The sequence below is a fragment of the Melozone crissalis genome, unplaced genomic scaffold (genome assembly GCF_028551555.1).
Source record: "Melozone crissalis strain CALT ecotype California unplaced genomic scaffold, PUWL_Pcris_2 ptg000012l_1, whole genome shotgun sequence".
In the NCBI taxonomy this organism is placed as follows: domain Eukaryota; kingdom Metazoa; phylum Chordata; class Aves; order Passeriformes; family Passerellidae; genus Melozone; species Melozone crissalis.
This window is the reverse complement of record NW_026535790.1, coordinates 4,351,689-4,365,356: the sequence shown is the minus strand read 5'-3', so window position 1 is coordinate 4,365,356 and position 13,668 is coordinate 4,351,689. Positions and strand designations below refer to the sequence as shown.

Genomic DNA, 13,668 nt, shown 5'->3' with positions numbered 1-13,668 from the left:
GTCAGCAACAAAACAATATGTAGATTTAAAAATAAATTACATTCATTAGTGATTTATTAATTCCAATTCCATCAGAATTGGAAGATGAAGTCATTCTACAAGCTCTCTAGTTCATGCAGGTAGAGAAAGAAAAGGAACTAGGATATCAGAATTTACCCTAATCCACAAAAACCTGAGTCTTGTGAAACACAGAGAGAAAAGTCTGACACAGAAAAATTACCTAGGTCAATTTCAAATTATATATTTACAGTGTTCATGAGCTGTCACTCCACTAAAAAAGACCCCAACATTTTTTTTCCAAATTATCTGTGAAATATGACTGTCAAATATTTGTCAGGTGTGGTTTCACCACTCTAACGTAGCACTAGAGCAATGCAATTTCCAATTAGTTCAGGTAAAAAGTACTTGTGCTTGAAATAACTGCAATCTTACTGTGTTTTTTGCACCACCTGATCTACTGAAATAGACATTTCATATGTTTTTACAACACCCCCTTTGAAACCAGGTCTGAGGAAACAGTTACCTGCACACCTCAGTTAAAAACAGCAAGCAAGCAGACAAGCCAAAAGATGTATTTGAACTGGGTTTCTAACATTAGCTTATGTAACCAAGATAATTTACCAGAGGGTAAATAGGTGAAATATTCAAGCAAACTCCATTAAAATGACTGCTCTATATTTAGATGTACAAGCATATTTTTACATCAGTTGTGAATCATTCCACTGAAAGCAAAAGAACTTCAAAGCTGTATCTCCTGTCATAATTTGGCCATCAGAAGTTTTATTACTGATGATTATGCATGAGTCAGAAAAGAGGAAAAAAAATCAGCTGAAATTCCAGATCCTTGGAAACAGCAGTATCAGCTTGCTGGCTTCTAGCTGGGGCAGCCAAGTCAAACAATTGGCTTTTACAGAGAATCCAAATCTTAAAAGCTTTGTCTTACTTAGAGGATGAAAAAATAAATAGAATTTATCCTAATGATAGCTATTTCATGTCTAGAAATATTTTTTTTCTTACAAACTCAATTATTCTTGTATTTATTCCCCTTAAAACCCCCTGCAGTCAGAAGGGCCCAGATTTACCCAGTTTTGCCATTCTAACACACTCCATTGCAGTCTATTATCCAACACACAAGCTACTGATAATAATTATAGATCATCATGTCTAAAACTCACTAATACTGATATCACATGCAAAAGTGGAAACGGAAAAAAAAAATCTGCTTGTTAAATCTGCCTGTTGAGTGTCACATTAAATCTGCCAGGTGAAAAAAAAACCCTGACTATAACAGAGCATTGACTGAGCTGACAGAATAAGAGGTCAAAGAGGTAATGCAGCATTGCCTCAGCCATTGGAATTATGTCACCCATTGATTTCCAAAATAAAGGCCAGTGAGAAAAAATTATTCAGGTGGCAGGGCAGAATAACCACTTGTTTCTTAGGTGAAGTAAAACAATCTAGATAAGCTATTTTTCTTGTTACAATTGTCTTTTTGGTCAACGGAGAAGACATTCCATGTCATTACCCTCCCTCTTGCCCCTGAAGTTTCACTCAGCAGGTATTTGATGATATCTGCACTTATTAGCAAGAATTAGGGTCAAGTTAAGAGAATGAACTTTTGCAATAGCAATAACCAAATACTTTCCAGCTGTCTGCAGCCTCCTGAGCAGCTGACAGGTTTCACCAACAACGTTTACTGGCTTGACCCATGGATTAAAAGGAAAACCAACTTAATCCAAAACTGTATGGAGGAGATCACCTTGGGTGCCATCAAAAGGCATAGAGAGGACAATGAAGCCATCAGGCCTGGCCACCATGGATTTAAAAAGGCACGCCCTGCTTGACTGGCCTGACCTGTTCAATGGATGAGGGCAAGGCTGTGGCTGTGTCTGTCTGACAGCTTTCCCCCAGGTTTGGCTGGTCGTGGCTTGGATGGGTGCAAGATTCTCTGTGTCAAATCTGGGTGATGTTCTCTGTGTCAAATCTGGGTGATGGCCAGGCTGAGGGTGGGCAGTGGGGCTGCCCTAGCTGGGCCAGGGCACCAGCAGGATTCCCCAGGGCTCAGTACTGACACAGACATATTTTACGAAAAATCCTTTTGCCAGGATCTTTTCTCCTGAGAACCTGAGAAGCTTCAGCTTCTCCATGTTTTGCTGCTCTGGAATGTGATTTGGAGAATTTTTTACCCAGCATGTGAAATTGGTTTTACTTGATGACCAATGACAGCCACCTGTGTCGAGTCTATGAGCAGTCACAATATTTTATTATCATTCCTTTCCTTTCCTTGCTAGCCTTTTGATGTCTCCTTTCTCTTTTCTTTTAGTATAGTTTTAGGATATAGTTTTAGTATATAGTTTTAATATAATGTATATAATAAAATAATAAATCAGCCTTCTGAAACATGGAGTCAAGAGTCTCATCTCTTCCCTTATCCTGGGACCCCTGTGAACACCACCACGAGCTCTGTCCAACAGCTTTATCCACGCTCTGGATGGGGATTGAACATCCCTCAGGAAGGTTGGGGATGACACCAAGGCCCTGCAGAGGGCCCTGGCCAGGCTGGCTGGGCCCAGAGCAGTGGCCAGAGGAGTCCAAGTGCTCTTTGGCCCCCAGGGCTCGGTGCTGCCCTTTGGCCACCAGAATCTCCTGCAGCAGGAGAGGCCCTGGGGGTGCTGAGCATGATCCAGCCATAACACCTAGCTTGGATCAGCCACAGTGTGACCAGCAGCACCAGAGCAGCGACTGACCCCCCGTGCCACAGCTGAGGCCTCACCTCAAATCCTGGGATCGCTTTTGGGCTCCTCATACCATGAAGGACATGGAGGGGCTGGAGTGTGTCCAGGGCAGGGAATGGAGCTGGGGAAGGGGCTGGAGAACCAGCAGCAGCAGGGGCTCCGCTTGCAGCACAGGAGGCCCAGGGGAACCTTCTCATTCTCTACAACTTCTTGGCAAGAGGTTGTAGCCAGGTGGGGGTCAGGCTTTGCTCCCAGGCAACAGAACAAGAGGAAATGGCTTCAAGCTGTACCAGGGGAGGTTTAAATTGGATGTTAGAAAGGGGCTGTCAAGCCCTGGAACAGGCTGCCCAGGGAAATGGTTGAATCATCATCCCTAGAGGTATTTGAAAAGGGGAAATTAAAAATTAAGCATAGATGTGGCACTTAAGGACGTGGATTAATGTTGGACTTGGCAGTGCTGGGTTAACAGTCAGACTTGATAATCCTAAAGGTCTTTTCCAAGAAACAGTTCTATAATTCTATGATTTCCAGACTTTTAAACATTGTTTACAAAAATCTTCAGCTATCAAAACAATAAAGACCATATTCACCATTAACACCACCACTTCACATGTGCTAAAAGCACTTTTGATACAAAAGGGAGAAAAGCTTTGCAACTCTCAGACTGAGAGAAGAACTGTTAGATATAGTCTCTCAAAAGCAAGACAAGATGCACTCAGATGAATAGGATTGCATGAGTAAAACAAATTCATCCTTCACTCACAAAGCACTGGGAGCACAGTACTAGGAACAGGAGAGGCAGAACAACACAATCAAGCCAGAATAAATCTGCATTTAAGCTAAATCATCTCCTTACTGCATTTCAAAGAGGCAATTCAGCCAATGTAAACAGAAATTAAGCTCTGCTTTCCACTAGATCGTAATGTAAAACCAACAGAAACAGCCATCCACCACTGCAGGCAACACTGGAAGAACTCAAACCTCTCCTCATTGCTATTTCAAATGTATTATTCAAATAAAACCTACCAAATTACAAAAGCCTTTTTCGTGTAAAGTGACACAACAAATCCATAGCATTCCCCAAGACTGGATTGCCAGAATGCCAGTGTGATTTTGCAGGTAGCTTAACACACTAACACCTACAAGAATTCAGAATGTACCCACTGCTAGCACTTCCCAAAAACAGCACTAAAACAAGGATTTTCCAGATGGGTAAAGCGATGGCACCGTGATGAAGTCTGCACCACTACTTTTCACAGCATATTCTAGGCAATTCTCTCAGCCCTAAAATAAAATGGAACAGTCTCCAGATTACCACTTTTACAGTTGTCAGTCAAGCACACTGGTTAACCAGTTCTGGAAAATCAGATACACAGAAAAAATATTTAAAAAATCCAAATATCTTCAGAATGATCTAAGCTTAAAGTTAATGTACTTAAAAGTACAGTAATTCCTAATATATTGAATTATTTAATCACCAGTTGATTTTCAATTTTTCTTCTCCAACTTGCCCCTTTATCACTTCATAAATAAGTAAGCAAATAAAAGCAAAAAAAGAGAAGGTTTTAGCTTAGCTTAGTTTTTAAAATTTACTTTTTTAACAATGAACACAAGCTTAAATCCTCAGAATTCTTAAAACTTTTCTGGTCGCTATGTCAAAATAGAAGCATATTTTAAAAAAATATTGTCCATATTCATAAATAATCCCATCTTTAAAATATTTTATATATAAGTTACACCTTTTCTATTAAATAGAACTGTCTCTCTTTCCAGATCCTTGCAGTAGTTTACTGAAAAGTCTAAGCAATTTCAACTTTAATAACTTTTATAATAATGCCTATGAACTCCTCTTTCTCTGCTAAACAGAAATGGAGTTACCTAACTCAGCCACGTAATAAATAATTTAGTATCCATTATTAAAATGTCATATATTGCACATGTGCTTTCAAAATATTTTATCATAAATCTAGCATTCCAAGTAACCAGAGCAACTGCAAACATTTGATATTTAGAGGATGGAGCTGATATGATCTCTCAGATAATTTTTAAAAAAATAAGAGTATTCTCTGCATTGTGGACAGCGCAGCCTTAAAACAAGCTTCGTAATTTAATGATGAGTGGAGCTTGGTTTCACATCTATTCCAGGAACTGTGAGAGGGCACAGGAGCACACTCATCCTCCCTGCACAGCCTGGCCAGGGCAGAGGGAGCTCTGCCATCAGCACCCCCGAGTGCTCCCATCCGGACATACGGGCTCCCCCTTGGGAATCAAATGACTCAACCGGGATGGGGACCAAGGGCAGGAGGAGAAACCTCTTACTGGACTGACACTTAGTCCTAGGTGGCATTTCTGTCATTTCCCTTGCCAGGAGGAGCAGCAGGGCAGCTTGGACACAAGGTGGGCCTGGCTGCCCTCAGCACACACACTCCCTGCCTGGCTCCTGTGACAGCCCTGAAGCCACCAGTGGGCTCCTTGTGCCAAGGCAGAAAATATCTCCCCAGCCACAGGAGGCACTGAGCTATTTATGCATTATTTGGACTTTCATGTGATCTTTTTTTTTTTTTTTTTCTCAAATAGTTTTACCCAGGAGAAGGAAGGAAGAGGCAAAAAGATATTTTGTCATTTAAAAATGCATTACTAAGTCATAGGCTATCATTCTAATAAGTTTAAGGTATGTTTATTTACTGGAAAATAAGTTTGCATGTATATTTAAAGGAATTTGATACACATCAACATCTCTGTAACCCTGGACCTTGTTTGTCCAAGAACAAAAACATTTCACTTTCCATCATCTTATTCAAACACATCATCTCAGTAAAAGCAATACACATCTCCTCAATAGAATACATGCAATTAGGAAAATGCACATGGCTGCTCATGTAAGGCATGCTCAGAGTTGTACCCACAGAATCCAGCCCTTTTTTTTGGTATTCACACATTGCACTGCTCCCTAAAAAGAGGGTGTGGCAGAAGCAAGCAGAGGATGCAGGGCAGGGTTTACTGATGAATTTAGGAGAGGCTGGAGCAGCTGCTCATCCATTAAGTAAAATCATAAACAGCACATGAAGGTGCAGGACCTCTGAAGACAAACCCTGCTCCACAGAGATCTCTCTTGCTCAACTGTGCAACACAAAGCACAAAAAACCTCCCAAATCAGCCCCCAGATCTCTACACACTTCTTTCATACACAGCCTTGGAATAAACCCAGTTGGAAATCATGGGGAATCCCTGATCACAGGTAGACCGACTTTCTGTAGCAATCCATGCAAATAAATAAACTGGCATCTTATAAGCCTATAAAATGTTAAAACTGCCTCATATTCAAAAATAGTTCAGGGTTGTGGTTCTCAACCTGCAACCCAGAAAAAAAAAAAAAAGCCAAGCATTTACATAATCAGTTTATAAAAGCATATTTCTGAAGGAAAAATTCCATTAAAGTTCAGAATGTTACATAATTACTGCTTAGAAGAGGATGATATAAATATTCCTATCAAATGTCCTTTGCATTATTTATTTTAGATACTTAGATTTACTTTAAGAGAAAAACAATAAGCATTCTGGTGTCATAAGCTGACCAGAGATACTGTAAGTGCAGGCAAAATCCTGGGGGACAAACTGCTCAAACCATTTAATGCTGCAACTCACTCATTAGGACAATAACTCAGATGTGTGCTTGATTTCCAAAATACCATGTTCAGGTCTGCTATCAGGGAAAGACAAGAAACTAGAGAAGTATTCATATGAAGAATACTGTTCAACTGCATCTCTAATACCTATTTTTTATTTCAGCAGTTCTTGACTATTTCAGATCCATGATAAAAGAGTAACAAAGGCCTGGATATATCTTTCTAAGGAGAGAATAAGGAGGAAAAAGATTGAAATCAGGCATCCCAAATTTTCAAAGGGCCCTTTCTTCTAATCTAACTGCTTGGATAATGCGCCCAGAGTGGCATTTTGTAATGACAGCAACTTTCCAACAAATCAATAGTTATTTAATTCCCAACAAGCTCTCGAGTCCATTAAACCTGATTACATTCACCCATTTCAGTTGGGTGCAGTTATTTTTCCTACACCGGCACTTAATCTATAACAGGAACTTATGAGAACTTTCAAAAGCAATTTCAACATCAATCAGCATAGAGTGAAAGGCACGATTTGCTTGTAATTATTTATTGGACAGGATGGCAGAGGGTCTGAGTGAGCTCCAGAGTCCGACCTTCACCCCCAAATTCTAATGGATATGAGGGCCTGCTGGATGTGTCTCACTGCATGGAAAGCAGCCCCAGCTCACACATCCCACAAGACACAGATTCCCAATACCTGATTAACGGCCACTGTGCAATGCTATATTTCTATTTTAGACATATGTGTCTGATATTAAGTCTGAAGTGAAGAACACAACCCACAGTCTTCTATTACTGGAGGGACCTATATGGAAACCCACCTGTTTCATGCTGTGATTGCCCCTCTAAGGCAGCAAAGTGCTGGAGAAAAGGAGCACAATGAAGGTTTCCCTTTCCCTCACGGTTAAATTCACTTATCCCTAGCACAGCACAGAAATGCCCTAACACACGTTTGTGTCTTGACCCTGTCAATGCACAATATCCAACAGCAGCCACTCAGATGGTACAACTCCATCAGAATTTATAAATGTTGACTTTTCCTGATGTCTTCTAATACTGTAAACAGGATACTTATTGCTTAATTAGCATCTACACCATCTATTCAGAATCCCAAGTCTAACAGAAGAAAGTTCAGTAGCACCACTTTTTGATAAAAATAAAATAATAGCAAAAGCAAACACAACAACGACAACCTGGTAGCTGCCAGCTGACTCCTAAATATACAGAACTCTTGCCCTGCAGCAAGATCTTACATTTGAGGGCTCAAAGGAATTAATAGGATGTGTATAAATATTCTTTGCAGGTGATATATTTCTATACACACAAAACCACAACCCCTTTTTTCATTCCACGGGACACGTAACATATGAATTAATGCATATTTAACACTATTCCTATTTGCTGTGCTAAAACACTTAACCTAAACACATCATGGTAAGTTACTTTGTCTTCTGACCTGCCGTGGGAATGCTGACTCCCTCAGAAACCTAGAATGGATAGCAAATCCTCTGCCCTGTGGTCAACCTCGTGAAGCAAAGACATGAATGTTAAACAGCAGACAAATCAATACAAGCAAATATAGCTCAACTACACCATTTATTCAGCCATGAGAGATGTCAATACACAGATTAGGGTGATCCATCTTTTTGATTTCCTACTGTCTTCTCACTGACTACATGAGAGCTTTTGCCTGTATTAAAAGTGTTTGCTTTCTCAACCATAAAAATTCCAATTATTGCTCTAAGTGCACTAGAGTTAAGTTGCTTGTTGGAAGCGGCCTTGCATTACCTGAACAAGTCCAGCGAAGTATGGTGCTGCAGGCAGAATCATTGGCACTCCATAGGGATGTAGCAAAACTCCTTGAGACGACAACATGGTTTAAGTGATAGTATTACTCCCACTAAAGCTAAACACATCAATTGAAAGTTAGGGGAAAATCTATATACCAACTTCTTCCAAACTCAGAGCTAGAACCAAATAACTTCTGTCAGGGGCAAAGCCCACATCAGCTGTAAAAAAAAGAAAAAAATTGACGTCAGCAACACTTAATGTTAAAATTTTCTTCAGAGACAACAGATAGAGACAACAGCTGCAAACCTAACTCTACCCAAAAAGGAAGGTGCTATTTTGGGAGCAGCTTAAGTAACATGACTAGCCAACTACTCTTTATCAGTTCAGATTTTTAACTACTAAACACATAGAGATCAAATTCTGTACAGATCTACCGATTAGAAATAATTTTTCCTATCAGTTCTGGCATACACATGACAACAGTTACTATCAGAAGCCATTTTCAAAATAATCAGGTTTATCATGATCGCATAATTAGACATTTTCCTGAATTTATAAACTGCTAAACAATGTTCATATGAGCATTTACACTTCAGTGTGTTATACTGGGTATATACTCTGGTTTGATTAATTACATTTTTCTTGTTTGTTTTGAATAAGTGAGCTAATGCAAGCTAACGACTTCTATTAGTGTAAATTATATTTTAATGTCTTTTCTAACCTTTCACAACATCTATGTTGTTAAATTGAACATAACTATTATAAAAGAACACATTTTCCCATTAGAGTATTTCAGCCCTGTTCTCCAAATCAACTCACACTACTGGTGTAAGGGACAAAGGACTGAAATTTAGGCTGGTTTCCTCACTAAATCACAACAGATTTGACTTCAAATGCACTGCTTGCAAGACACTCTATTCCACACCTCATTTTTACTTTAGACAAAACCAACTTAGTCATTAACACCTGTTTTATGTGCTATGTATCTTCTATTGCAGATGTAACTAATGACAAGAATTACAATTGAGCAAGACTTTTTTATTTCAATAAGGAATTAGTTAGGTACTTACAACTCCATGTTACAAGCGAAATAAAAAAAAAAATCTCCTACAGTCTTCAAATTATTAGGGTGCTTCACACCACTAATTTCAGCTACTTGATTTCGTTGCATAATTACTTTTCCAGATAACTAATTGCAGACAAGATTTGATGTGATACTCAATTATTTAATGTCACATTTTTGCCATCGCGGAAGGTTCGCGGTAATTGATTCGCGCGTACTGGGGCGGCCGTGCTGCAGGATTTGGAAATCTCCCTGAGCAGCTGCCTGCTGGCCCTCCCCAGTGCCAGCCTTACCCCTCTGCTAACTTTAGATGTGGAATTGTGACCCTCGGTGATGCTCCCTGCAGGAGCTGCCAGCGAGGCCAGCGATTGTCACATGATGGAGAGATGTTTACCCCGCTCCAGCTCCTGTTTCAGAGCTGCTTCACTTGGCTCTTGGGGATGATGCTGCTCTCACTGCTTATCTGACCATGCTCAGCTATAAATCCTATTTCTTGGTCTTATCTTACCAAGGAAGAGAAACTCTGCAGTTTAATTACTGAGCAAGCTGACACATCATAGATTTTTTTTTTTCCAAAAGACTGTCATTAATTCCAATACGAAACCAGCCACTAACTTGCATAGAGAAATACATAAACAAAAGGTATATATGAGAAAGAGTGTGCAGTCACAACTCACTTATTAAAAATACTTAATTTCTAAAAAAAAAATAAAAGTTCATTTTAATTTTCCTTATTTGTTTCATCTAACAGAGTGAGCTGCATTTGAAAAGAAAGCAGATTTCTTTCACCCAGGAATGGAGATTATAAAATGGATTCTGCAAGCTTTACTCAAATGACTCCAGTGGGACAACTGACATAAATACAGACTGTTAAATTGCTCCTTAAAATACCTGGCAGGTTTTTTTGTTTCAGCATGTATATATTTGATAAGATGTTAGAAAAACCTGAGGAGGAAGATTTGCACAGGAAAGCGCAGGCTCAAGGGAAGCTTTTCTGTAATCTATTTTGGGACAGATTTTTTTGAACATTTTCTTTAATTATTTTGGCACAAGGCAACCTGCTGATGAAATTTCCTGATGACACAAAGTTGGAAGGTACTGTCAAAACTGGAAAGGATAAGGATATTACATAGAATGAACTGCTAAATCTTATGGGCTGCATTAATCAAAATTCAATAACACAAAATGCAAGATCATGCTCCTCCTAATGACAGAAACTTCAGAGCTAAACTCAGGAGGAAGAAAAGCAAGATCTCATTGCATCTGTTTAAAGAATTTGAGATGCTAGTGAGATGCAAACAGGAAAAGGAAAATCATCAGTATTTCTTAATTTTAATTCTTAATTATTTCTTGATTTCTTAGAGGTACTTCCAACAGAATACAGTTCTCTTCATCCACATTAAACACAAAAATAAAAGGCCAAATTCAAATACAACCATTGTAGATAAATTCCTTTTTGTGTTCAGGGGAATGGAACAACTCTGTTGCAACAGAAATCCAAATTTGATTTGTTTATCCCAGCAACGCAATCTGTGAATAAGGAAGAAAACAGTAGGAGGAAGAAACTAAGCTAAGGACAATCCTGACACTCTAAAAATCCAGAAAAACCTAGTTATGAATAAATTTAGGCTGAACATATTTTTCCAAGTTCGGGGTTTTTTTTGAAGTATTTTGGTCTTGTCTAGTGAGGGTCTAGAACAGCCTTCCAAATCCACAGTAACAGAAAAGGGTGGCTTATAACAGAATATGATGCAAATAGCAGTGGTAGTGTGAACTCAGCAGCTTCCAGGAGGACACTTCCAGCCCTTTGCAAACACTATAAACATTGCAGAATAACACAAACATCAAATATCTGAGAAGCATTGCCATTTCCTACAGCGCAGATAGCAATACACAAAAACAAACGTTGGAAATAAATCATAATTACCTGTTTTAATGCAAGGACACTTTGCTTGCCTCACTATAACAACATGCTTCTAAATGTCTGTGTGTGGGGCACTCCAGATGCAAGCTCTGCCCTGGTGGCTGGGCTCTGGGGTGATGTCCCATGTGTGCATCAGCTACCTAAGGTCTCACAAACCTCTGAATCAAAACCACAGAAGCACAACAGAGCTTTACTCACGTCTCTGCCCCAGGCCAGGATCAGAAATTCTGCCAATGCCTCTACATCAGCTCCACCACCTCAGATCAACACATTTCCTCTCCCTTCCCAGCCACACCAAAAGGAAATTTCACTTGAGTTTTGCAGTTGGCCATTAGTATCAATGGTCACTCCTGTTCTGCTGCAATGTGTTGAATAGATGAAATTTGACCACTGAGAGTGCTGAGGACTGAGAGAATGAGCCAGAAGAGTATTGGTGAAGCTCAGAGTTCTGCTTCACTTCAGCACGATTAAGGTCAAGCACGGACCTAAACACTTGTGGGAGGACAAAGCCAGAATGGTCAGGACATGCACATCAAGCACCTCTCTGATGTCCCTGGTGGTGCCAGCACCCATTTCCTGCCCACTGCTGCAGGGCTCCTCCTCCCTGCAAAAAATTCACTCTGTGAGTGGGTGGAAAAGGGGACATCATCTATTTTAAACAACTACACAGCTTTCATTTCCATTGCATTCTAAAAAATTATAATACTGTTAATAAAAAACAAAAAAAAAAGAGCCGTGTTAAGCCAGTTTCAGTATGCTCATAGAGATCACACTGCTTTCAGCTGTTCCCAAGCCCTAGTTGGCTTTGGTTTCTTTCATTAAAAATTGTAATAGATTTTCTGAAACTAAAAATTGATTTCAGCAATGACAGAGGCAGAATGAACAAGAAAAGCACATGAACGCTGGCTTTAGATGTAAAATGTATATACACAAATAAAATGCACAATCTTATTTGTTTCAACTATGCAGAATTTTGCAAAAGGCAGGTTTTATTAATGAAAAGCTGTTTTTAAAGGTGAAGAACATAGCTTAAGCAAGGCAGGGTAGGAGTAGGTGGTCACAAAATTTATATGTACTTCAGGGCCAGCAATCTAATACCAAAATCTCATGCTTTAGCACAGAGCTGAAGTACTGACAGGAGTGCTCTAATAGCAGTTTCCTTGAAGGTTTTCTAAAAAATCATTTAAATGGGAAGGAAATGGAGACTGCTGTACAGTATAGATGCACAGATACAGAAATAAAACTAGAAATATGCCTGGAAACTGGACTACACATTCAGGAAGAACAAGAAAAATTAAAATGGTGCAAGAAAGATCAGATTTTTGATTCCACCTGCATATAAGCTGTAAATGGCACATTAGACAATGACCAAAATACTTCCCCAGGCAAAAACAGATGCCTAAGTTTTGCTATGGTACAAGGTGGGAAAAAATAAAGAAAAGAAAAAAAGACTTCAGCAACTTCCCTGGGGCCACAATGCCTGGAAAAGGCAGATCCCCGCAATGCAGTCATCAGCCAATCAATGATGTATGCTCTAATCAGATTCTGACAGAAGTAATCTATTTAGACCATCTTTCTGCCAAATAATTAATTCTTCTTAATGCCTGTATCTAGTTCAAAATACCACAAACAATAATTCTTCCAAATGCTGCACAACACCAACAAACTTCAAATAACTTGTGCTTCCTTCCTACACTGGCCTCACTTTCCTGTCTCTCAGATCATAAATAATTCAGGTACCACTTTGGCACCCTCTTCAGAGCTTATGGTATGGCATATTTGAATATTTTAAGTTCAAGTCTCCCATTTCCGATCACCTTTCCCATTGTCCGCATGCTCTCCATTTTCTCTTTAAGGTTTCTCAGCGGTTTTCTGGTACAAGAAACCCCCAAAACTGAAAGGAAAAAAATGGTTTCTGAGTCTCCTGATAATTTTCCTCATCCACAGCAACTTTAGATTACTGTCCCTAAAAAAGGATTACCAGCCACCAGCAGCACAGATGCTTTGAAAGAGAAGGTGAGTTGTTGATTAGCATTGCCTGAGGTGATCTGGCATTAAAGGAAATATTGATAGGCAGAAAAACTGTCCTGCACATCTCCCCCACCCTCCCCAGCACAGCTGCTGCACTTGTCTTCCAAAGACTATTTTCACCTTTCTGCAAAGGCCATTTGGGGCCAAAGGCTCTTCAAGTGCACCAGGAGCACCATCCAGCCCTGCCCCATCCTCAGCTGCTCCCTGTTCCCTCTGCTCTGCATGAGGAACGTGCAGGAGCTGCTCATGCCAGGTACCAATCCCCTGCCAGCTCCTCTCACACAGAGCAGCAGAGCCAGAACACAGCAAGGGTTTTTACTGACTCCTAAAGCACAAAATGCCACCCATACAAATCTGGTATCTGCTGGTCTCATGCTGGTAACCAGCACAGCAGATGTCATCAGAGTTGAGTTCATTACGCATCTCAGTTAACACTAGAGAATAAGGCAAGGATATACAAACTGTTTAAAACTGGGAGAAACCACCTTTTTCAAGCATGTG

General features: G+C 39.8%; 1 protein-coding gene across 38 annotated transcripts in view; it reads right to left on the bottom strand.

The window, feature by feature from the left end:
• RBFOX1 (RNA binding fox-1 homolog 1) overlaps positions 1-13,668 on the bottom strand; it is a 1,176,073-nt gene that overhangs the window by 230,425 nt on the left and 931,980 nt on the right. For 7 of the 38 annotated variants that reach the window (XM_054271122.1, XM_054271112.1, XM_054271125.1 and 4 more), the window contains one exon: positions 8,147-8,367. The exons of 29 other annotated variants lie outside the window; for them this stretch is intronic. In XM_054271122.1, coding sequence (XP_054127097.1) covers positions 8,147-8,233 — 87 coding nt within the window. In that variant the 5' untranslated portion in view covers positions 8,234-8,367. The remainder of the gene's footprint in view (positions 1-8,146; positions 8,368-13,668) is intronic. 2 more of the 38 variants (XM_054271116.1, XM_054271124.1) reach the window with 1 other exon arrangement.